This window comes from Carassius auratus, chromosome 47 (genome assembly GCF_003368295.1).
Source record: "Carassius auratus strain Wakin chromosome 47, ASM336829v1, whole genome shotgun sequence".
Lineage (NCBI taxonomy): Eukaryota > Metazoa > Chordata > Actinopteri > Cypriniformes > Cyprinidae > Carassius > Carassius auratus.
In genome coordinates, this window is record NC_039289.1 from 2,861,129 (window position 1) to 2,887,733 (window position 26,605).

General features: G+C 38.1%; 1 protein-coding gene across 1 annotated transcript in view; it reads right to left on the minus strand.

Annotated features, from left to right (window-relative positions):
- Nucleotides 1-604: 604 nt before the first annotated feature.
- Nucleotides 605-26,605, minus strand: part of LOC113064793 (aryl hydrocarbon receptor-like) — a 31,416-nt gene continuing 5,415 nt past the window's right edge. The window contains exons 3-11 of the mRNA XM_026235734.1: nucleotides 13,556-13,671; nucleotides 11,267-11,356; nucleotides 10,121-10,247; nucleotides 9,686-9,819; nucleotides 7,530-7,732; nucleotides 7,304-7,413; nucleotides 6,555-6,696; nucleotides 4,861-6,373; nucleotides 605-2,500 (exon numbers count right to left, since the gene is read on the minus strand). Coding sequence (XP_026091519.1) covers nucleotides 2,339-2,500; nucleotides 4,861-6,373; nucleotides 6,555-6,696; nucleotides 7,304-7,413; nucleotides 7,530-7,732; nucleotides 9,686-9,819; nucleotides 10,121-10,247; nucleotides 11,267-11,356; nucleotides 13,556-13,671 — 2,597 coding nt within the window. The 3' untranslated portion in view covers nucleotides 605-2,338. The remainder of the gene's footprint in view (nucleotides 2,501-4,860; nucleotides 6,374-6,554; nucleotides 6,697-7,303; nucleotides 7,414-7,529; nucleotides 7,733-9,685; nucleotides 9,820-10,120; nucleotides 10,248-11,266; nucleotides 11,357-13,555; nucleotides 13,672-26,605) is intronic.

Sequence of the window (26,605 nt, forward strand, 5' to 3'; positions counted from 1 at the left end):
AATCTTTACTCCTTAAAAACATCTCTCTAGAAGCCTACATCTTGTGTCGGAAAAAAGTCAAACCTGGTTAGGTTGCGGTGCTCTTTAAAATAGTGCATACAATACAATATCAAATAACTTGACTATTTACAAACTCTTTAAACATTTCTCATATATGTGTTTAAAGGAAATTTAAATCCATAGTCGAGCCAGTGGTACCTCTTATGGGAAATGTCTGCAAATACAGCATATATGTGACCCTGGACCGAAATTGAGATTTATACATCATGTAAAAGCTGAATAAATAAGCTCTTCATTGGTGAATGGTTTATTATGATCGGACAATATTTGTCCAAGATATAACTATTTGAATATCTGGAATCTGAGGGTGCAAAAAAATCTAAATATTGAGAAAATCCCTAAAAAGTTGTCTAAATGAATTCTTAGCAATGCATATTACTAATAAAAAAAAAAACATTTTGATATATTTACAGTAGGAAATTTACACAATATTTTCATGGAACATTATCTTTGCTTAATATCCTACTGATTTTTGGCATACAAGTAAAGTAATTAGTTATTAATTAAGTAAAATAATTTTAACCCATATTTTTTGGCTATTGCTAAAAATATACCCCAGTGACTTAAGACTTAAGGTTTTGTGGTCCAGGGTCACATATATGCATTTAAAAAAAGGAACATAAAACAGAGGCTGGCCTGGAAATGTATTTTCTCTGTGACTTTATAATACTATAACATTTAACAATATTATTCATTAAAACCTTGCAGCACCTTGATGAAATATTCTTTTTCTTTTTTAACTTCTTTACAATATACTCAACACATTCAACAATGTAAGCTCCCAGAATCTCTTTTCATGGACAAAACAAAACTGCTCTTTAACTGGTTTTTGATAAGTTCTGGACTACATGGTCTCATGTCAAACGCACAATAATCAGGCCCAGTCCACACGAGCATGGTTATTTTTAAAATCACAGCTTTTTCTATGCGGTTTGGCTATTCGTCCACATGCAGACGCATCACCAGGTCACTGAAACAAATTTTTTTTGAAAACGCCTGCAGGGTAAAGATTTACAAAAGCTCTGGTTGTAGTGTTATATCGTGTAGACAGCGAAACCAGAGTTTTGGCTTTTGACGTCAAAGACTGCGCTGTTAACTCCGCCTACTGGAAACTTTTTCAGGTTTCTGATTGGCCAGTATGGCTTTACAGTTGAGATTATATCGCCACCTGTTGGCTTGGCATGCTCTTGACAGTGCTTCATAGCACACGTTTGCACTTTCATGTGGACGGATTTTCTTAAAAACGGAAGAAGAAAAAACTGTTTATAAAAACACCCGTGTACCTGTGGACACGGCCTCAGAGTTAATCATGTTAAAGATATTTAGTAGATTGTACGGGTTGGCTCATACAAAATGTATGATTTTTACTTCATTTGAAACAATTCAAAACGTCATGCCTTAACCTGATTTATTTTAACTCTTAAAAATTATTACACGTTTGTCGCAAGATTGAGCTGGTTCTGGATTCACTATAAACATGAACACTTGTATCTAAAAGGAAAGTTATTTTGATCTGGAGTCATCTTTCCAAAATCTAATCTCACCAAAATGTAATAGTGAGAAGGCTTCAGATCTACAGATCTACAGAAGAGTATGATTATTTTTTTGTACTGCTAAACTGCTTTATTATTGACATCGCACATAAGTTTTCTTTAAACTGTCAGTAAACTGAAGGTAACACCTTTGCTTTTTTCATAAATAAATATACATCCCAAACATCTGTTCATATAAACATAAAAAAAACTCCTTTACTGCGTTTCAAGACAATCCGTTTTGTAAGAACTATACGCTGCATATGCTCCTACATGATTTACAGACATTGCATCGCATGTTTTGCGATGTTTTGCCCAATTAATGGCGACTGATATCACTCACATACTGTACTTATGCACAAACGTATCCAAACATGCACCTGATACAGACAGACCATCTCAAATTGTGATCCACTGCATCTGCCAACTGGAGAAATGTCTCACGAAGCAAAAGTGATTTCTGACACAGAGAAATAATCCAAACGTAACTGATACATAATTAATTCATAACTGAGTGAATAATATAAATGAGAGTGCGATCACATTATCTGGGATGGAATATTAGCAACTGGTTTGATATTTCAGAAGTCAGTCCGGCTCATTTTACTTAAAATGTATTTATTCAAGTTGATAAGCAAACCTGAAAGAAAAAAAATTTAATAATTTTTTTTAATGTCTTCTTTTTTTTTTTAAAGTCCTCTCTTGATTTATGGGATTTTTTCGTATGGATCTGTATCGATCTGTATTCAGAGGTAGAAACCATTGGTCTGAGGGTCAGGGGGAGGTGGGTGTGGCTCAGGAAGGGGTTGAGGACCGTTGCCGGGTGTGGCCACTGCGTTGCCATTGGGAACCAAACAACTTCCTGTATAGGCCACACTAGCAGAGTTGAGTATAAAGCCTGTCTCCATCTGCAAACAAAGAACCAAAAAATTTTTAGAAAGTATTTAGCTAAATGGCTAAAAGCTAGCCAAAAGTGTATCAATTTTAGAATGATTAGCATTATGATAATTTTCATGTCAATTAAGAACATCGTCCTCCCATTTAGCAGTTTTTCAAAAATAGTTTTCACCAAAACATGGCTTTTGTTAGCGTAGCTTAAAACAGCTTTTGAAAGCCATATAGTGTAAATACAGCCTAAAATTGACAAAATCCACAGCATGCAACCATAACCTTTCATTAGCATTAGAATAACTTCTCTAAAGCTGACCCAAATTACAGAGCTCACTTATGGTGCTAGCTTACAGAACTAGCACGGCGGTGGCTTATTTAAGCAGGTTAGTGGCAGCTGGACAGCAGATGTTGTCTTTGCTGGGGTCATTAAAGGTCTTCACGAGATACATTCACCAGGATCATAACCAGAAACAAAAACTAATTCCATGCTGTTTTTGGAGGAACTCGAATCAAATCAAATTCCAAACTGCTACATACAACATGCTAACCAAAACAAATCTTAAAGATTAGCTGGGTAAAAGCTTTTAAAAACAACATCTCTTGGCATAACTTGTCAGTGTATGCTATTTTACCCAATCATACATTTTGCTAATGTAGGAATGTGTTCTGCAGATGATAAGTAAATCTTTAGCTTGATCACAAAGCTCCTATAGTAATAGTATATGACAGTGTAGTGTTAGTATGCATGAGGTAATGTTGATGCTGGATTGTAGGTCATGGCTGCTCACGCCTGACTGGGCATTTTAGCTCTATTCTCCTTTCAGCTGAGAGCAATGACCCTGAACACAAACAACTCAGAAAACTCAAAGCCTAGGATAGGTCTCTTTTTTTCTCACTTTGCTCTTCCATTGAGGATTTATTTTCCTAAGGTCGCCATTCCAATTTCAGTACTATTTATAACTGTACCTCCCTTTTTCTTTGGAAGAGTAGCTTCAGTACTTTTTTGGCAAAAGTCACTTCTGCAATGCAAGAGCCTTGCGGTGCAGTGCACCAGCCGAAGTCAAAACAGTGTAACCCAAAGTATCTCTGATAGTATTTGGGGTCTAGATTTAGTTTCGGTTTGTGTTTGCCAGTGAATTGTAAGTGAACTCAACAAGACACAGTATTTAAGATATCATTTATGCCAGTAGCACAGACAACAAGGGATATGTTATTCACCAAATTTGTCTTAGCAAGCACTTCTAACCTTCCACAGAAAACACAATCCCTACAGTACATGTGGAACCTCAGCATGGTGTCCTACATGCAGAAAAGCAAGATCGTCTGGATAAATGAGTGCAGACAGAAGCCCATGGTCTCTGAATATTGCCTGCTGCATGAGCGGTCCTTTTGTGGAGGCTACTCTTCCTCTATCTCTTGTTCATAGCCTCAGGCTCCCATTTCACAAAATTGACTAGATGCTACAGTTGGCTGCCATCAGTTTAGCGGAAAAACCTGTCTGATGCCGATGGGTTGACCTGGAAGCTTACACTCTTAAGCTGAAGATTACGAACTTAATCACAGTCACCATAATAAAGCAACACAGCAGGCAAAGCAAACATCCACCTGTGTGGGGCCCCATGGCGAATCTCCAGAGACTGCCAAGACTTTGTATTGTAGGTCTGCCACTGTGCATTATGAAATTTCAGAACATTAGCAATGACCTGTTAGGTCTTGGCCCCTTATACAGAGCACAATTAGATCAGAGTGAGCATTTAGGCCAATGGAAAAAAAAAGATGAGAAATATGGAGGGTGGGTGTTTGGCGTTTTATGGTTTGGAGTCTTTTTAAAGAGCATGTAGACAAAATCAAATCTACTGAAGGCTTGGTCAAAAGGTTATTTATCATTATGTGAAATGTTAAAGACAATTTGATACAATTTCTAGTACACAATATTTCTAAGCCAGCAATCTATTTCTCCTTGACAATGTACATAAAAAAAAACAGGATGTCTAATTCTGCTCCTGGAGGGCCATTTTCAGGCAGAGTTTAGTTCCAACACATCTGCATGGAAATTTTAAGTGATCCTCAAGATGTTTATTAGCTGATTCAGGTGTGTTTAGTAAAGACAAGAGCTAAACATTGTTGGAAGGTGGCTTTCCAAGAGTAGGATTTGACACTTCTGGCTAACTGCAATACCTTTGGTTTTCCTTTGTCCATCATTGATGGTTCTAGGGCAACATTTTCATCCACAACCATTTCCTATTTGAGATCAGGAGTAAAGTATGTGCTTGGGGTTTTGGATAAGGTTTGACTGTTTGTTTGGCATGTTGATCCAGGAGCTTGTATCAACATGGTTAAATCACATTGCGCAACTATATCCTTCCTTAATTCTTACCTTACTGTGGGTGGCATCATGGGTCCAAACAGAGCCGTAATCTGTCAATGAGGGAAGGTTTGAAGGTGGGGCTAATCCCAGGATATGCTCCAGAGAGGAGTTCTGTTTGGTATAGGAGGTGCAATAAGTGGGTGCGTCTTTTGGCTGTTGCTGCTGTTTCTGATAACCCTGCTGATAGGACGAAGATGAGGCCATGGCTCCCTGAAACTGGCCTACATCCCCAGCTGTACTGATGTTCATTGTAAATTCCACCCCTGAACTGTCGTTCATATTGTAATGTATACCCAGTGTTTGTGTGTGTGTCATCTGTCCATTGGGAAAACAAGGTCCATTTGTGGCCAACTGGTCTGTGAAGTCATATCCACCATTCCACTGGGGATTATTGTAGACCCCGTTCGGAGGGGTATCACTACCCACAGCTGTTTTCTGTTTATATTGGAATGGGTTAAGCAACTGGTTGTGCTGCCATTGCTGTGATTGTGCTTTACTAGTTCCTGTTAGCTTATCACCAAGTTGAGAGTTCAAGTTGGCTTGTGTGTGTTCAGGGACCCAGTGTCCATTGTGTCCAGCTGGTACCGAGTTCACCAACAAAGTATCATGGGTAATAGTTGTCTCGGTGTCTGCTGTAGACACCTGTGGTATTGGTGCCTGGATCCAGCTCTCAGTTTTGTGGCAAACTGACTGGCCGTTGAGATATTGCTGCATACTCTGTGAGAGATGAACTATGGGTGTTATCTGCTTTTGTGGCCAGAAATGTACGTAAGGAGCAAGCATGGAGGAAGTCACTTGAGAAGTGGAATCGGAAGCAGAACATGATTTAGGGGGTTCAACAGAATCTAATACAGTGGCAGGGTTTTGAGCATCTTTCGAGACCTCGATCCGGTTCTCCAGTGAGTCTTGGACGTAAGAGAGGATTTCGTTGTTGGTGAGAAGATCGTTCAGAGATGGGACGTAATCTGGATCCATCTCTACCTGGATCATCCTCTCATCCAGAAGCAGCAGCTCGAGGTCCTCTGCGATGAGTCCAAGGTTTTCCAGGGCATTGAATAGCTCACTGTTAGAGCAGGTTTCCTCGTTTTCCAGGGACAGAGAGTCTAATGTTGCCAGTAGTGGGTCGAAACTTGATGGTCCCTCTTTGGAGAATGCAGTTACGCCATTCTGCGCTGGATTCCAATTTTCATTTTCCGCCGGAGAAGAGAAAGTGCTAGTCTCTCCTTGCTCACTGAAGAGGCTACTGTGGAATGACATTCTAGGCTCCATAGCAGGCTGGCAAACATAAACAGACTCGTCCTGTCTCATCATGGCTCCCAGCAAAGAACTTGGGTCCAGATCATCCTTTGAACTTTTGTCCACCTTGCTCTTTTTGGTTTTGTTGTTCTTGCCTTTACCCTGAAGGGTGTCGGGGAAACCTGGCATGGGGTAGCTGATTTGGTACAGCATAGCTTCTCCAGTAGCAAAGGTGAATGGAAGGTGCATAGATCGCTTCCTCAAATGCTCTCCACCCTCTTCTTCTCTGAATAAATGAATAAAAAACTTTGACAGTGGATGCGTAAGAAGTACATTCATCAAAATCTTGCTAATTCGCCATGCTATTTAACAGTTTAAAGGTGAACACTAGCATGTTAATCAACTACATCTATTTTGTAAATTGTTAGTGCAGAAATATAAATGGATATTAGCCATAATATACTTACACAAGTGGCCTCTGGGTGGCAATAATGTAGTCAGGCTTGCCGTTTTTGTGGACAAGTCTAGCGTTAGCTTGTACCCATTTCCAGCGGTTGTCCTTTGTAAGCAGTCTAAAAACAGTAAGGCCGCTTTCTCCAGTCTTGATCACTGCAATAGACAATCCAACAGTATGTAAACCCTGTTATTAGACATACAAATCAGATTTTTCAGCCTTGTTTGCTAATAGATGTTGGCTCCATACTGAATTACTGATTTTACTGGATTTAAGGCTCAAGTTCATGTTCCTCTACTCCTAACGTCAAGGATTTATTCAATCTCCTCCGTAATCTATGGGATTATGGGAAAACATTCCCCCTTGTGTCTCTGTCTGTCTGTCTCTTTTTTGCACTTCTTGCCATAGACTATCATAGAATAATCAGAATCCAAAGGTCCATACAACTGATAATATCAGTCGATTTCACTTCCTGTGATAACATTTATAGATTACCTCCTGTGAACCAAGCTGAATGAAAATACTGTCACTTCAAGTATTTGCCTAAGAGCACACTGCTCATGTCACTTAGTGTCACTAGTTTATTTTAGACACAAAGCCTTTGGCAACAATGTCAGCATGCATCAGCAGAAAGACAGCTCATCATAGCTGTTTCTTAATCGTCACGTAATTCAGTTATGTAGCATTATCAACACTTTCTTTAGGCTGAATTTGACTTTCTTGAACAATAAAACTCCAACATGACAAATCTGAAAATCTTACTCCTGACATGGTTCTCAGCACAATAGAGCATATCAGCTGCGTGGATGAACTGGTAACCTGAACCACGAACTCGCAGCTCTGCCTCAGTGTAGCCAAGAACGATTTTACCCCTACAACAAAGGCAAAACCAACATCAGTGACACCATTTTATATTGTATTTATGGAGGTATAAACATCTGTATACAATACTAGCTACAACTCTTTCAAAAGAAATGTCCATCATTACTTAGCATCACAGGCCATTGGGGTGAAGTCCAACTTGTGTTTGGTTCTGAAAATCATGTTCTTGGTTCGGATCTCCATTATGGAAGGCGGCTGTAGGGGTGTCGCTATGGCAAACAGGGCGAGCTGGGGTGGCATTTGGCCTCCGTCGTCCGAATGCCTGTTCTGTCCATGCAGGAATTTCAGACGTCCTTGAAGATTCAGGGCCTTAATCGGGGATACATGACAATGAACATTTGAATTTCTACTACCATATTTTCCGGACTATAAGTCGCACTTTTTTTCTTGGTTTGGCTGGTCCTGTGACTTATAGTCAGGTGCGACTTATTTATCAAAATTAATTTGACATGAACCAAGAGAAATGAACCAAGAGAAAACATTATCGTCTACAGCCGCCAGAGGGCGCTCTATGCTGCTCAGTGCTCCTGTAGCCTACACTGAAAACATAGAGCGCCCTCTCACGGCTGTAGATGGTAATGTTTTCTCTTGGTTCTTGGTTCTAAATAAATGCGACTTATAGGTCAGTGCGACTTATATGTTTTTTTCCTCGTTATGACTTATTTTTGGACTGATGCGACTTATACTCAGGTGCGACTTATAGTTCCGAAAAATACGGTATACAAAAAACATTAACAAAAATTAACTGGACATTAATTTAAATGTGGAATTCCATCTAATAATTATACATCTCAAATACATTGTAACTACCACAAAAAGAGCAAATATACAAGAATAATAAAAATATGACATGCAAAAAAATCATGTTAAAATGCATTTGCATGAAAGACTTGCATAACCGATACACGTAATATATGAACATACACAGCCAGAGCTGGATGATTTTGTTGCCATGCCCTTGGCAAACCACATAATTTGTCTCTGACTCAGTGTGGGCAATAGTGCTCAATCCAGGTCATCTGTTAATGAAGGCTATGACCAGAATGTGTCACATCTGAATGTTTGCTCGTTTGTGATTGGTTAGTCAACCTTACAAATTCTGTTCTGACCGGCAGTGATTAAGCCATCTAAAAGTGAATGTTTTATGTATGTTAGACATGTTTAATTTAAAACTACAATGCAATATTGGCTGGAAGGCACTTTTTTGTTGTTTCATTTCTGGGTGAGCGGTTCCTTTAAGGCTTTTAAATGATGTGATGTCTTGTGTAATGCCTGATTTAAAGTAGTTCTGCTTATGTTAGGCTACGCAACAAATGTCTCAGTTTGGGAATTACTTTGTGAAGCATTAATACAGAGATTCACATTCAACGGAAAACGTTAGTCAGGCTATATTTCATTTGGTGCTAATAAAAACGAAGCTTTCAGCATGACTTTCCAAGTTGGCGGTGTGTCAATAAAATAATCATGATGGAAGCTAATTGGATTTAATGACGTGTTCATTGTGAACTTCCCAAGAGAACATAATAGTTGCATTCAAAAATGGCAAAAGGACCAAACATTTTATAAAAAAACCTGTTGGAAAAGAGTTTGAGTTTGCTCATATTCATAGCTCGTGCTAATGAATTTCTCTGAACACATAGGTTCCGCTCCTGACAAGTTAAGTGTAGTCATGCTATTTTTGAGGGAGATGGATTTGGTAAAGCTGGACAGGAGGGGAAAGAAAGTGAAAGAAGGAGACTAAAGAAATAAAGAGCAAGAGTACAGAAAATCCTGCAGTAGTGAGCTTTGCACGCATACGTATCGCATCACTACCACATTGCCAAGATTAGCAAAAAAAGAGACAGCTGTCCGGCTGAAAAGAATGAATGGGAAAAATAATTTTGGAATAAAGACGCTCTATACTGTAGCTAAAGCCTGGCTTTCTTCAAATTAGCTTTACAGATGCTAACAAGAACTGGCTCTCGCTATTATGATCTGTTTCTTCTAGGACCAATTAAAACCTGTTCCACATGACCCTATTGCTCCTTTAAGATGGATAACAGAGGTGTTCAGGATAACAATTGTGATCTCTGTGGCTGCTAGAGGTGCAATCCAACACAAAGTTAGCCGCACAAACCTAGATGCTAACTCACTCTGTAATCTGGAACATCGGGGCTTAGAGACTTTGAATAGCAAGATCTTTTCCATTATATTAATAGGTAGGCAGCTGTGTAGGCAACTCATTAGGTTTTGAGAGCAAAATGAAAGCTGTTTGACACTGACCAGGAATCCCGAAGAATTGTCTAGGAGGCATCGGAAACGACAGACGAAATTTCTCTCCAGGAAAGAGGAGTTTTCCGGAGGCAGCTGGTCAGGGTTACATGTCACCAGCGACATGCTTGGGGCAGGATCTCCATCTAAGCGAAACAAAAAAAGAACTTAGAGACTCTAAAGAGAGTAGTGTGTCTAGACTTTGTCAACCGGAGGTCATCATTGAATTATCCACTGACCACTTTTTCTGTTTTCTTCCTTTCTGTTTGCTGTTATCCTTGATTCAATTGGACATTTTAGTGACCATAACATTTATTTTGCAACTCCAGGAGCTTCCACTAAAGGTCAGACCACCCTCCCCCTTCCCCCTCTCATTAAAAAAAGAATTTGCAGGCTAAAATTACTCAATATAGTGCTGCCATGATATAAAATGATATATTTCCTGACCTTGTGGTGATTCTTCCGTCTGCGTGCCGGTTGGAGGCGGGTTCAAGGCCCAGTGTAAGTTGCGTCTGAAGGCCTGCTGGTCTTCAGTATGAATGAGTTCAAACACATTTTGATGCATCACATCTGTCTGGGTAACCGAAGCACAAACGACGATGTGAGAGAATTAAGTTGAAAGGATGTAGCATAGCTTTATGGTTTTAAAAAGTTTCAAGACTAACAACAAATATGTCAATTAATTTTTAGGATCTGTAAAGTCAAAAGAAGAAGTCTCTCATGCTTAGGGCTGCATTCATTTGATAAAATATAAAGTAGAAACAGAAATATTGTGAAATATTACTACAAGTTTTCTACTGCAATAAATTTTTAAATCACCAAATTCAGTTTATTCACTGAAAAACGGCTTATTTCGGACCGCGTTAACTTTGACCTGCTATCAAATTCCCTCTTTTCTTGTCTAAACACATCCATACGAACAAAAGAAGGACATCGTAAGCACAGAAAGTAAACACATATAGTTGGATAATTCATTAGTGAATTATGATGAATTGGATTACACCGTGCCAGACTGAATCTCAGAGTAAAGCCTATTTGATTAAGCGCATTCAATTTCTACTGCATTCAAACTGTTGCTCGAGAGAGAGACTGCAGTATTAAACAGCATTAGGCAGATCAGATGTGTGTGTATGTGTGTGCGTGTGTGTGTGTGTGTGTGCACTATGAATAGAGGTGAGAAGTATGGAATGATTATCCAACTGGTGAGTCTGACGTAATTCTGATTCTGGGAAAGTGTACGTACAGGGCATCCTCATCAATCAGATTAAAACTGTGTCCTGACACCTCCAAACTCATTACGTCATGCCTGGTTTGGACATAATTTAAGTGCATAAGTAGCTCTACTACAAAATAAAAGCCTATTTGCCCCAAGAGCGAGGCGTTAAAGTAGCATTTTTACACTTTTTAAAAGATAAACGTGATAAAATCATGCATTTAAATATGTTTAGTTGGTATTTCATGAGGATACATATGGGAAAATCCAATCCCTAAATTACACTGACTGTAATTTGGCTGTCTATCGGATTAGTATTAAAGCAGTGGCTATATGATACATATGTGTTTATGTATGAGACTGTTGAGAAGGATAATTACCTGGTGGAATCCCAAGTAATCCTGGATGGTGTGAGAACAGTAGAAAATGATCCCCTCAGCAGTGACCACCAACACAAAGCCATTGAGAGCCTGTGACCATAAACAAGAGATTTCTAAAGCTACATCTCTCAATTTGAATTTTTATTGACTTCCATAGCTGAACCCCAAAATAGCTTGATAAATAGAGTTTTCTTTTCTGTGTTGATGTATTTCCTATTAAAAGAAGGAAGGGAGTGAAAAATGTAAATTCCTTACACTGTATGCTACAAGGACAGTTATCTGAGTACACAAGCATATGCCATCTTGTTCTGAGTGGGTATTGTTGTGGAGGGGATTTTGCATCACCATCTGGTGGGCTCTAAGTGTGGATCTGTGATTATAGTAATCTGACACATCCACAGACAACTGTGTGTGGCTACACCGTGGAGTCACCGTACAAATCCACTATCAATAAAGCCCTCAAGCACTGAGTGGGACAGTCAAATAAGTATGTGGGTAGAATTTTTCACTTTTTATATGCACCCAGTACGTAAAAATGTGAAATATATTTATATTTTGAAATTAATTATAAAATAAAACTTAACAACTGGTAAAATCTGAAACCTACACAAACATGATATGTCGATTTCATGGAGAAAAAAAAATACTATAAATACCACAACATAGACATTTTTTTTTTCCTTTTTTTTTTTTTTAATAACATGAATAAGACGAAAACAAACACCGATTCACAGAAAAGCCCTACAGTGCAACACTGTACTCCGGTCTGAGTGTGAATAAGAGCTCTCTTGAAATCCTCTGAATGTTTTATTGAGGCTGTGCTTGTGTTGCAAACACTTTCTAAATGCAAACTGAACCCTTTAACCTAAAATGATATGATTAGGCAACAAGCAATAAATCACTAAATCATCTCTTCCACTTTAATCTGTGATTGTTTTTGGCCGGATCATATGTACATAATAATGTGCTGCATGTAGTAACATCAACAAATAAGCCTCAAGGAATAGTGTGTGTTACCCCATCATGAATGGTACAGCAAGTTTATGCCCCTCTCATTTGCCTGAACATCTGCATCACACACACACACACACACACACACACACACACACACACACACACACACACACACACTCATACATGCACATCGGATCTAAACACACAGAAAACACTGTTGAGTAGCAGTGCTCAGTATAAATATTTCGGCTTGTTGGATGGCAGAACAGCCCACACGGGGCTCTTACGGGGCGGGAGGGGGAGGGAGGGGGGCAGTCAGAAAGCATTATTATCAAATATGTACCACTGCGTCGTTCACAGTCCAGCACACACAACTATACACACACAACTAACATGGGAGAGAGTGCAAGAGAGAAGAGAGAGAGAGAGAGAGAGAGAGAGAGAGAGGCAGAGTATGAGGCAGAGTGTGAAGCAGAGAAACAACAGAGGTAAGATGTTAGATAGATAGATAGATAGATAGATAGATAGATAGATAGATAGATAGATACATAGATAGATAGATAGATAGATAGATAGACAGACAGACCAAATAGGAAGAAGGAAGAAAGTGAAACAGGGAGAGAAGGAAGAAAGTTTAAGGAATGGATCAATGGAAGGAAATAAGGAAAGAAAAGGAAGGAAGAAAAGCAGGAAGATAACACGATGGAAGGAGCACGACAGGAGACAAGTAAAGAAGAGATGGATCGATAGATGGAAAAAAAGAAGGAACAACGGAAAGAAGGAAGTAAGGAAGGCATGCATCGAAAGAAGACAGAGTAAGGAAAAACAGGCAGGAAGAAAAGAAAGAAAAAAAGGAGTAAAGAAAGGAAGGAATAGACAAAGGAAGAAGCAAGGAAGCAAAGAAGGATGAAATAGACAGGAATATAAGATAAAGGATAATCAGAAATTGAAAGCATGTGTGATGGACTGAAAACACAGATGTGAGTGGGCAGGTGGTTCAAAGTTCTTAGTCACCGGATGGACAGAGCAAAACTTTCAAAAAAAAAAAAAATAAAATGAGAAAATACTTTTACCTCTTATTTTATCCTTCCTTTATAATACATGAGAGCTCCATCTGTGCATTATTCATGCCTAAGTGTCTGAAACAAGAACAAGGCCGGGCAGAAATAGCCTCTCCTCTTCTCCTCCTTCTCGAGCACATCGTTTTAAATGTCACTTTATAACATGCTAGGAAGGCACATGAACACCACACACATACACACACACACACACACACACACACACACACACACACACACACACACACACACACACACACACGTTTGGCCTTCTGACCTGTAGTAGGAGCTCTCCTTCATGCAGCCAGCCGTCAACCAATCCCGTTGCTTTACTGTTGTCATGGTTACTGTTGTTTGCTGACAAACCATTACAGCTGTGGTTTTTCAGAGCGACTGTTGACAGAAAAAGAGAAAGAAAGATATACATAATATATGTTGTACTCTTGTAATATATGTTGTTCAACTATAGTTAGAGGTGTTAGTGAAGCATCACTATTACTATTGTATTTGAACAAACCACTAATGCTAAGCACTAAACCTCTTTGTTCCTGTAGCTCAAGTGGTAGAGCGTTGCGTCAGCAAGCGCAAAGTTGGGGGTTTGAATCCCAGGGAACACATGTTAGGAGAAATTAGTTCACAAAAATAACAACACAGTTCTCAATGCAACAGAATTCTCAAATATTTACTTATTAGCTCAGAAGAAACTGCACATGCACACTGTACATTTGCCTGCATTGGCGGTTGAAATGTTGAACAATTTTCATGCCCTGCCGCAAAGAGAATTCAGTTCGGCAACATGTGACAAATGAGAAACATTAAAACCGAGAGCCTGTGTGAATGCACCGTCATAGAGACTTAATGGAGATCTTATTCAAGTAACATATTAAGAAACTTTATCTCAGCGTGTTTTTACCAAAATTCATTAAGAGATAATTCAAACTTGCTGACATACAATAAGAGTTCAGAGAGTAATTAACATGGTTAGCAAACCTCACATTAAGTTTTCAAGTCTTTGAGTCCATACTGAGATCTCTGACTTAATTACAGATTTTACGGAAAGTGAGCAGAGATTGAGACGTTCTAAAGCACAGAAAAACAAGAATCAAACTAAAATCTTAGAAGCAGAGATTTTACACATTACTCCATTAGCTATACAGGTTTCCCATACACTGCCACTGGTCAGGTGGACAGATGGCCCCGTCCCAAACTCTCACTATTGGCTGAGCTACTGTTTCCATGCCAGGTTGGTTTGAATTTTGAAACAAACAGAGCAATTATAGTGCCACAGAAACACACCCTGTGTTCCATTCGGAAGGGCTCATCAATCCCTTCAAAGGGTTTACCCTCTTGGAGAGAAAGCTTCGAAGGGATGAAGAGTATAGGAGTAAAAAAAACTATTTTCTTGGAGCGAACTTCTGCGTCAAAATATATTTGTTAAATATAATGTATATTTGTATAAGTAATGTAATATGTATTTGTAATGTATATTGTGTCTATGTATTTGAAACATTTTAACTGACTGATACATTGTAATTTTGTTGAAGTACATTGTTGTTTTGACCATAATAATTTGACCAAATCCATCTCGTAGAAATATTACAGTAGTATAGAAAAATACTATACATGCATTTATAGGTGAAGTGGAACTCTGTGACACCAAACAACTTCCTTGTGCAAAGGATCACAGAGGCCCTTTGAAGCGGCCAGAGTTTTGGGGCACTTTGGTTTGGAAGGACCCTTCAATAAGGCGGCCATGATTGTTTTCACTTCAAAGTGCCCTTTAGAGGGTGATATATCCCATTTGGAACGCACCGAGAGGAGGCAAAAGCGAGGCTGCAGAGCCGGCATGCTAGTAAGACTAGAGAAGCGGCCACACAAACCACTGCTTTCAAGTACTTTCCTTAGCAATGTGAGATCCCCCGCTAACAAGATGGATGAACTGAAACTACTGGTTGCATCGATCAACGTGGTTAAGGATGGCTGCATTCTGCTCTTCACAGAGACCTGCCTTCATTCATCTATTCCAGATGCTAGCAAGCCACACAGTGCATTGCTATGACAGGACCAGGGACTCTAGTAAAAGCAGAGGATGGGAACTATGCACTTATGTGAACAACAATTGGTGTACTAACACCACAAATGTAAACAGTCACTGCTCCCCAGACTTGAAGTTTATGACTATTAAATGCAGGCCCATATATCTTCCTCTTGAATTTTCTGTTGTTTTGATAACTGCTGTGTATATACCACCGGATGCTAATGCTAATGTATGATGACATTAGCAGGCTGCAGAGTATGTATCCTGAGGCTATTCACATTGTTAAAGGGGACTTTAATCAGGCAGATTTAAAGGTAGTGCTCCCTAAATTCCATCAGCACATTAAATGTGTTACTAGAGCAGCAAATACACTGGATTAGGCTTACTCAAACATTAAGCGGGGCTTCAGGGTTAAGCAATTACCATATCAGGACCAGTCAGACCACATGTCCCTGCTTTTAATTCCATTTTATACCCCCCAAGAAAGAGTGTTTCCACCACATTCAGAACTGTCAGAACTTGGCCTGAAGGTGCCTCTCTTGAGCCGCAGGACTGTTTCGACTCAACAAACTGTGATGTTTTTAAACATCAGGATTTGGATCAGCATACAACAGCTTTCCTGGTCTACATTAGGTACTGCATGGACTCTGGGGTTTATGCTAACAAGAAGCCTTGAATGACCAAAGAAGTGCAATGTCAATGTCTGCTCAGGGAGAGGAACACTGGGTTCAGGGCTGGTGATGAGGATGTACAGTGTGGCCAGAGCCAAACTGAAGAGAGGAAACAGAGTAGCTAAGGCTGCACACAGGAGGACGATCAAGGATTGCTTCCAGAACAACAACTATAGGGAGGTCTGGAAAGAGCCAAGGTACAGTATATTACCAACTACATACCCAGCAATCTCTTGGCTGATGGCAGTGACGCGTCACTGGCAGAGAAGCTGAACAACTTCTTCGCCTACTTTGAGGTGAAACCACACTACATCCATTAACACACAGCAACCATATCCTCACAGTGCAGGAGCATGAGGTGAGATGCACATTGAGGGAAGTGAACCTGAGAAAAACCGCTGGACCCGATGGCATTCCTGGACAGGTGCTGAGGGAATGCGCGGAACAGCTGGCTGGGGTCTTAACCATCTCAGGCCACTGTACCACTCTCCCTGAAGTCTGCTATATAAGTCCCACTTCAAAAAAAGACTGAACAATTATCACCCAATAGCACTGACACCTGTTATTATGAAGCGCTTCGAGAGACTGGTTCGGACTCACATCATCTCACATCTTCCACTCAGGTTTGACCCATACCAGTTTGCCTATAGAGTCAATAGGTACACAGAGGACGCCATTGCAACAGCCCTCCACACCGCTCTGTCCCATCTGGAGCTGCAGGGGAATTATGCTCGGCTGTTATTTGTAGACTTTAGCTCAGCGTTTAACACCATCCTCCCTGACATGCTAGTGTCTAAACTGTCAGATCTGGGAATATCTCACTCTGTTTGTCTTTGGATCGAGGACTTTCTTACTAAATGCTCACAGAGGGTAAGAGTAGGCTCTCGTATTTCCTCAGCCTCAGTTCCTCAGGGCTGTGTGCTAAGACCCCTACTGTAGACTCTCTACACACATGTTTGCACCCCTGTCCATTCCAGTAACACTATCATTAAGTTTGTTGATGATACCACTGTGGTGGGGCTCATCTCTCGGGGGGACGAGTTCACCCACCGGGATGAGGTGGAGCAGTTGTCTGTGTGGTGTACAAAAAACAACTTGATCTTGAACACCACCAAGACCAATAATCTGATAATAGACTTACAAAGGAAGAAAACAGACATTCAGCCTCTTTTCATCAGCGGTGTCGTGGCCGGTAATGGATTTGCTCTGTGTGGCCCTCTCTCAGGACAAGACAAACTCTTTTGAGCATTAGTGGAGGTACTGACCTACAAACGACAAGGGAAATGGAGAGAGACAGGCCAGGCCAGGAGAACAGGGACATGTAAAACTTTTACACTGACAGAGAGAAAGAGAGAGACGGAAAAGTTAAGCGGAAGCACTTTTCACTTGTGAGAACATACGTGGAAAACGCATTTGGGCACAGTGAGAGAAAGGTATCTTCGCTCTTGCTCCTAACATCCAGCAACAACATAAGCAAAAGTCTCATATTTTATTAGCCTCTTGTGGCTGATATTAAACCCGTGAAGCGCTCCGCACAGTTGCGAACATCTGTTTGTTGTTATTGTCCAAAAATGTCCACAACAGCTGAACTACTATTTACACCAATTATTTCCGAAACCAAAAACTCACTCAAGCAAATGCCTCATGAAAACTAATTTTGATGATTACATTTGGCTCCTTTTATTCTTCTTCAGCAACCTCTGACCCTTTTAATAGTCCTGACGCATGACCTGTCATGACCCCTGACCCCTGTCGAGACATGATTCAATGAGCGACAAAGAGTTTGACGTTATTCTTTGAGAAATGAGGACGCTTATTTTAATTAACATAAAAATATCTAAAGTATATTATTTTAAACAAGTATTTTTGTTAAAGCATTAAGGGATAAAATAATTGACAATTCCTCTGGACAGGTTAATCAATTCATAATAAAGTGGTTCGACAGTGTGTTTCCCATTTACCCTTCAGAGACCTATGAATGTACTCTGCTGTAGCGTGAAATAAGCATGACCATTAACAGCGTTTACATACGCCATGTGTGTCAAACTCATTTAACCCCAACTCATTTGGGGTCACATTTTGTTTTTAGTTGTTTATATTCATTTCCGTTAAGATCTTGTCAAGGCAGAATGTTCACAAGCAAGCTTCACAAAGCATGAGTGCATTTACCTATGCTAGCATTATAAAGTAGCTGTCTGTCAGTGACGCAAATGTTTTTAGGATAGCATATTTCAGAAGATTAGGCTTTGTTATGACCACAGCAAGCATAACAGCAGTTAGTAGGCTTGATTTCTTGTGGGTTTACTGATGGAGTCAAATCAGCTGCAGGGAAACATCAATAAAGTAAGTCAAATGTTAGCATTAACCCCTTAACTGTCACCCCATCCTGAATACGGGACGCCTACGTTTACTTCACTATATTACAATCAAATCTAATCTAAATCTAATCTAATTCTTTCCCCTTTCTTTATGTTGAAGGTAAAAGGGTGTAAAAGGGAGCAAAGCTGTGCTACTGTGTCTTTTGCTTCGTGTGGAAGATAAAATGAGAGAACAAGAAGTAGAAACGCATCGAGAGAAAGCGGCTATGTTGGGTATCAAATATTAACTCTCTATCCAGAGCAGCATGTCATGTGTTGATGACATCACGGCGGCAGATGTGGACGTCTGCGTGCGGCCCGAGGGATCGGGAAGATCAGGCGAGATTCTGCTGGGCCTGGCTGAACACTGCACTCGGGACAGAGAGCGACAGCCAGCAAATGATAAAAACATCACAACACACACGTTTCTGTGCACACACAGATGAAGGACTCGCAAGTAAAAGAGTCACACTGGCTCTCCTTTTCACCCCCTTCCCCTTCTATCCCTCTTTCTTGGCAACATCTCACTCATTTGTGGCTTGAAGGTTCGCTAAGCGCTTAGTGCTGGCATACAGAGACCTGCTAAATGCTAATGTGTGCTAAACTCACAACACTCACAAAACAAACAAGCAAAAAACAACAAAATGGGATTGTAAAAACATGACTACCATACGCTATTACATGTTTTCTTGAATTTGTGGTTGGTATTATAAAATAACTATCTAAAAATGTCGCTCTTTGGTTTTAGGATCAGTATACAAGATTTTTGTTTTCCAACACTGTTAGCATGCTAGTCACATAAACACTCAGGGCTAAAAATAACTAGATGTCAGAATTAGATGTCAAATCGTCAATTATGATATCATGAAGGGGTGAGATTGTGTCAGAAAGTAGAGCAAATGACCTCAATGACTGGAAGTTTGAAAACAGAAAGAAATGGCAACTGAATCATTAAAGATTTAATGGACTGTGATATGGAAGTTATACTTTAAAGCTGCATAGATGACAATCTTTAGATGTCCAGGTACACCTATTGATATTTGTTCATTCATGGTTTTAATTTAGTCCTCTTGTTCTTTCAACATATTGTACACATTGGGTTAGACATTCATAGTATATAAATCAGTATGGATTATATATTTAGAATAATTTCTAAAGTGATATACAGAAAAAGCTGAAAATAAAACATTTGTGAAACCTGGCAACTGCAATATAAAATAAATAATGTTTTCATAGATTTAGCAACTACGGAATTGCAAGTAAATATTTTAATCAGTTGATAGCCTAGAAAAAAAAAATAACTAGAGAAAATATGCATAAAATAAAATAAGAAAAAAATTGCCTAGCTAGAATGTTTATGCATAAAATAAAAATGCATTAATGCATTATGTATTATATATTTTAATTGGTTGACAACCGTAAAAATGATAAGAAAATGAAAGAAAATTATAAAAAATAAGCCTAACTAGAAGAATTATGCAAACAATAAAAGTGCATGAAAATAATTTAATTGCTTAACAGCAATAAAATAAAACGAACTAATAGAACTTGGGCTAACTACAACAATTATGTGGAAAATAAAAATGCATGAAAAAAAAAACACATTACATATTTGAATCGGCTGACAGACAGAAAATAAAAACAACAACAATAATTAATAAAAATAATAATAAAGAGGAATTACTCAAATAAAAATGCATGAAAATGCATCCCTTTAACAGGGTTTCAGTCTGACAGCTGCACTGTACCCTAAACGCCAGGGAACAACATCTGTCTCCTTCACTAAAACACTGCAGAAAGCCAGCTGTAGCCACCACACACACACACACACACACACACATACATACACAGTTCAAACAAGTGTCTACATGTACACCACTGGATGGGTTCCTAATTGTGTGTGTGTGTGTGTGTGTGTTTACAGTATGTGTGTATAAATCTGGTCCACATTCCGATCTATTGTAGTGTGACAGCGGGACAGCAGCGAGTGGAAACACATCAAACAGAGGCAGAGGTCTTTACTGTGGCTGCTTATGGATTTTATTTTATTTTTTCTGCTCCAGAGTTACTGCTGTAATTACCCTAGAAAAACAGTAATGCACTCCTGATTAAAATGAAACTGTTTGTGAGCTGCACTGAAGCTTACTAAGATGCAAGAAGGACATTCATTCAGTGAGTTTTAGAGATGCAAATGCATCCATATCTGAATTTATTGATAGCCCTTAAAATTAATAATACATAAATTAGCCTACTTTCTTACTGAATTCAACTGACATGCATTCACAGATGTTTTAAATCAATTGATAGCCCTAAAAATAATAAATAAATAATATATAAATGAGCATAAATGTAGATTTTTATTGGATTCAACTGAAGTGCATTCACAGATCTATGTATATCAGATATATAATCATAATGGATTACTTAAAATCTCATTAAATATAGAGATACTCAGCCTGTCCAAATGAATGGACAATTGACCTCAGATGCGAATCTTTCCAGACGGGATTTTTGTTCTGAGGCAATTCAGCGAATGTGATTACATCACAGCTCATATCATTCCTGGAAAAGCAGATGAGCAAACAAAACTGCACACAAATATTCACAAGAGGAGATCTATGAATAAGAGAGGTTCTACCCCTAAAAACCCTTTTATAATTATGAGAAATTTCATCTAGTAGATCTTTTAGGATTTTGTCTGTCAGTAATTGAGCCATTCAGGAGGATATCTTTGAGATTATTTCACAAAGATGGCCTTCATGATCATTAAAGTGAGCCAAAATAGCATGTAGCTTAGCATTAGCATAACACATCGTTATCTACTACCAAAAGACAAACAGAACAGAACTGTACACTATGTATTACAAACTATCCTTATTAAAAACACACGACAGCTGTAGAGGAGCCAAAAGACACAAAGTACAGTCTAGCGCTTCAATCCAAAGATGTCTGTCCTGAAGTTTATACGACTGAGCTTAGGTTTAGCTGTCTTTAGTTGTGCCAAACCAGTGCATGAGCTCACATTATGATCGTAACACACTAAAATATCTAATAAAATGAAATGAATGTGAAGACAGTCCAGAGTACAGTTACGTTTTCCCCGTTGTTTTCAAAGTATGAACACGTGGAACAAATTTAAGGAATTATTTGCCCTTAAGGGCTTCTTTATTTGCTGGGAAAGATTATTCAGACTAGAGAATGGACACTATTACAGATTAAATATGGATATAATAAATGATTTTTTTTTATGTATTATATTTAAAAGAATGCTGCCAGAGTGGTAATAAGTTCGAAGAATTAAAGCAGATACTTATGAATAAATAAGTAAATAAATTATGAAATAAATAATCTATGAAGTATATAATAAATATATATAAAAAATTTCAGTTAATAAAAGCGATTATTTGGGCACATTTTACAAGAAAATACTTTGCATTCAATTCTTTCAATTTCTGAGTAAAAATTGTTTTCACATAATTTTTTTAAATTTCTTAACACATTTTTTAAAATAAAATCTAAAACTAAAAAGTACACTATAAATAAAATAGTAACATTTAAATAGATAATTGATCTGTTTACATAACTTCACAGTTGAAATTCTTAATATATTTTTTGACAGGCTCTTTATAAAATCACTAATATATATATATATATATATATATATACAATAAATAAATAAATTATTATTGTTTATTGTGGCATTACAGTGGTGTGTGTTAGCACATCAAAACCTACTAATATTAATGCAAAAGTGTTCATATTAGTGTCAACCATATAAACACCGCTCCAGTAATGTGAAACATTCATATTCCAACAGAAGAAGTGGATGTGTGTGTTGGGAAGGTCCTCACACTCGCTCAACAACAGCCGTGCTTGATTAAGAAAAACACACGCATTTCCTCAAAGCTGCTCACCTCGTTCAGCAACGGGTTCAAGAGTTCACTCCTGCCAGACTTTTTGCAGGCCCTCTTTCATTTCTCTCTCGCCCTCCCTGTTCTCTCGCTTTTCAAAGGGACCTCGGCATGAAGGGAAGTGGATTAGCTCTAGAGTTGTTCAACCAAAACACTTTCATCTGGCACTATTGTAGCTCGCCGAGACACGGAAGGCGAGAGAGAGAGAGAGATGAGGTGTTATGACTGCTGGTAGAAATGTAGAGTCAGACAGACAGAGAGATAGATAGATAGAAGTAAAGTCTATTAAATCCAGATTCTCATCTTTTAAACTCCATAACCTCTTAACACTGGGATGTCAGTCGGTCGGAGAGGTTAAACTCCATCGTCTCTGAACAAACCCAGTTTTGTTTGCCGCTCTTTGTGCAGTTCACCCTTTGAGTAGCTGAAGGGCCCCTAAGGGTGTTTTGGTGAACAGTAGAGCGTTTCCTGACACACAAACACTAAATGCAGATAAAGTCCCACCCTTAAAAGGCGACACTTTGAAAGGAAACTTTCGTGAACTGAAGAGGGTCGGACTAATTGGTCTCTCACTGCGGAGGAAAGTCTGGGGCGCTAGCAACCGGCGACAAGTGAATACAAAAGGACAATGAGGAAAAAGTGTGCCAATTCAGTCAATTGAAGAAAGCTCCGGGCATGATGGCACGAGACATTATAAATAGCACATTAGGACTACAGAAAGTCTCAGCCAAAAACATTTTTTTGTTGAAAATTATCCAACTAAGATTGTCTGAAAAGGCCCTCAAAACAATAACTGAAATGATTAAAGACTAAAGAACAGTGCAACACAACCACATAAGCTATAATAAAGAAATGTTTGCTATTAATTAACATGTTTATTTAATATACTTTTGTCTTCGAATATTGCAAAAAAATGTATATGATATAAAATGTATGTTAATATGGGAAATATATATGGTATAAAAATATGATATGAGGCATAAAACATCTATATACAATCATCTATATAAAATCTTTTTCATATACAGTACATCTGTGTATGTAACATACATATCAGGGTTCATTTGGTACAAATCATTTAAATTTAATTCAGAAATTCCATAATTAATTAATAAAATTAGTAAAATAATGATTCATTAATATTAATAATTATATATATATATATAATATATAAGTAGTTATGAATGGCGATCTTAATTAACAATAATTAACAATACAGTTAATTATTATATTAATTATATGATTTAATTATTACTATTACTTATGAATAGTATATATATATATATATATATATATATATATATATATATATATATATATATACAATTAGCTCAATTTTTTAATCAGTTGAGACCCTATGTATTTTTTTGGTTTGTCCCACATTTCCTAAAACATTCAAATTATACATTTGTCCCACATTTCCTAATAAATAAATAAATTTGTCCCACATTTACATCGTAAAAGAATTCACTATCCAATATGCCTTCTTGAAAAATAAGGCTGACATGATGACACGGTCAATCCTTGCTTAAAAACAAAAACAAAGAACGTTGATGTTTGGAAGTTACTGTTATATAAATTTCTGGAATTTCTTGTGTTTTCAAGGCAAGGAAAAAAAGCTTCTGCTTCCACTGCAGAAGCTGCACAAAGTGTGATCTAATCTGCTGTGAAAGCCGTAACAGCGATCTTTGCAGAGGATGTTTCGTGGAAAAGCGGTCAGAGGCTGGTTTTGGCAGGGTGGCTGGGGATCAGAGCAGAGATCTTGTAAAGCAGGATGCTTATTATGCTAATACACAGGCCAGACTGGAATAACGTGTACGCTTAGCTGGGATTTCTGCCTTATTCCAAGCATCCCTTTTCATTTCCACTGATTACTTTACTGAGAAAGAGTATCTTTTACATAAGACTTATGACCACAATATCTTGATCAAGAGCTATCCACCTTATTATTCAATGCGGAAGTAAAAAAGTGCAGAAACGGCAAAACTGCTTGCACTACAAACCAGTGTGTCCGTAATTAAGATAATACATTAAATGAAAATACTATGGTAAGACACACCAGTTTGCAATATCAAGCTGCTAAAATAGCTGGAAGCGGATGACACCGGAAGTCAGAGACATTCAGTTCCACTCTCACGGGAAAAATAAGGTGGATAGCTAAATGAGAAATAACACTGAAACTGCGTTTAACGTAATCGGAACCATTCAGATAAATGTGATAATCCCTTAAATACACACACAATCGCAGCGTTGTTTATGTCTACATGTATTTTAAGCCAAAAATGAGAACAACATGACTCTGTTGCGGCATCAAACTAAACAAACCACAGGCGTCTGATTCTGTGAAAACATCTCATGACACAATGAATCATTCTGTTCGGCACTAATGAATGCTGGCAGGACATCGATGGCTGTTTTATTTGCGTGTTTAATAAATGTCATAACCATAAGCTTGCCATAAATCAGCAGAGACCTGCCAAGATGGTGTACACAATCCACTATCCATCATGGCATAATTAATGCCTTGCTTGCTCCTTTGTTTTCAGATGTATTAGACTTCCCATGATGCCTCTGTGCAGCCCTTATGAGACAGGAGAGAGGCAATTTTTTTAATAACAAATTGTGTCTTTTTTATGATCTTATGTCATTCTGACACGTTTTTTGTTACGGTTCGCTAGTCTTGCATTATGAATTAATTCACAAATGAATGATGGGTAACATCCAAGTTAAACCACTCCTGATGCATGTGGCAGTTTATTTTTGTAAAGAATTCCTCTTGAATTCAAAATAGAAAATTTGGAGGAGGAGAGATAAAGAGAGATAAGAGAGAGGTGCTAAAAATCAAAATGAAAGAGCTCCTGTGGTGTCATCTGGTTCTCAATCCTAATTCGTAGGTATTTGGAATGCATTCAAAGATTAAGGATTGCCCTGCATGAACCTGGTTATAAAAATATCACCACACACACAATAAAAGGGGCTGTGTGTGTGTGTGTGTGTGTGTGCGTTATAGGATATCTTCTAGACAGAAACTGAAAATTTCAGTGTAGCCTCAGAACTACTGTAAGTTTTCAATTCCATGTTCAAAAACTTTTTTTTTGAAAATAATTTATTTACAATATATATTTCCATTAGTGTATATGTAGTACAGTATATAGTGTGTGTGTGTGTGTGCATGTGTATTTACATTTTTTTTTTTTTTTTATATATGAATGGTTCAGAAGTTCTAAGCGGCCATGCATTATTTATTTTTTTCTTCTTGTTTTCTCGTTATGGCGACTTAATTTTCTCATTATCTCCACATAACCAAAGTTGTTTTGTCGTTATAACGACTTAATGACTGTTTAAACAATGATTGTTTGATCTACTGTTGCTATAGTAACAAACTCAACTTTTACACATTTTTTGACACCGAACGCGTTGGTGAAACTCTTGCATCTAGCAAGAACTTAATACACAAAATAATCATATTGATTCAAGCATTTAACATTTATGAATAAATTAAATGTCAGTAATGAACAATACTGCACAAATTATAGCGATCACAAGGAAGGTCCGCGTACAGTAAAAATGGATAGTGTACAACCCACCATCAGTTATATTCAGGTCTATAACCTGTTGGCACCATTTTGTAAACTTGAGAACGACTTTTCTTACGTCAATATCACAAGAAAATTAAGTCTTTATAACGAGAAAACAACTTTTGTTATGTCGAGATCATGAGAAAACAGCTTTTGTTATGTCGAGATCATGAGAAAACAACTTTTGTTATGTCGAGATAACGAGAACATTAAGTCGTTATAATGAGAAAACAACTTCCTTTATGTCGAGATAACGAAAAAAGTAAGTTGTTATAACGAAAAAACAAGAAGGAAAGAAAGGATAATGCATGGCCGCTTTGAACTTCCGTAGAATGGCCATTTCGCGTCAAAACAACTATTTTGTGTTGGAATCTGCCTGGCATAACAAAATAAATCAAAGCAAACAAAAAACAAAAACAACAATTTTGTGTTGAAATCTCCTCAACATGAAACAGAACAAAACAAAACAAACATTTTTCCTAAGCCTTGCAATTCCCAATGCATGAGGCCAATTCAGTGCATAAAAACACTTTAAAAGAGATAATTAATTATATATACAAGTGTTTTATTGACAGCTGGAATCTAATATTCACAAGTCAGATACTATTTTCTCTGTTTACTCATAACAAATTAGGTTTTATTTACGCATAACAAATTATGTTATGTTTCTCTGAAGGACAGAAGAGAGAGGGGGAATGTAACCGCTGGTGCCATGACCCGGGGTTGAAGAATATAAATAGAGACAGAAAGAGGGAGGAAAAAACAACAATAA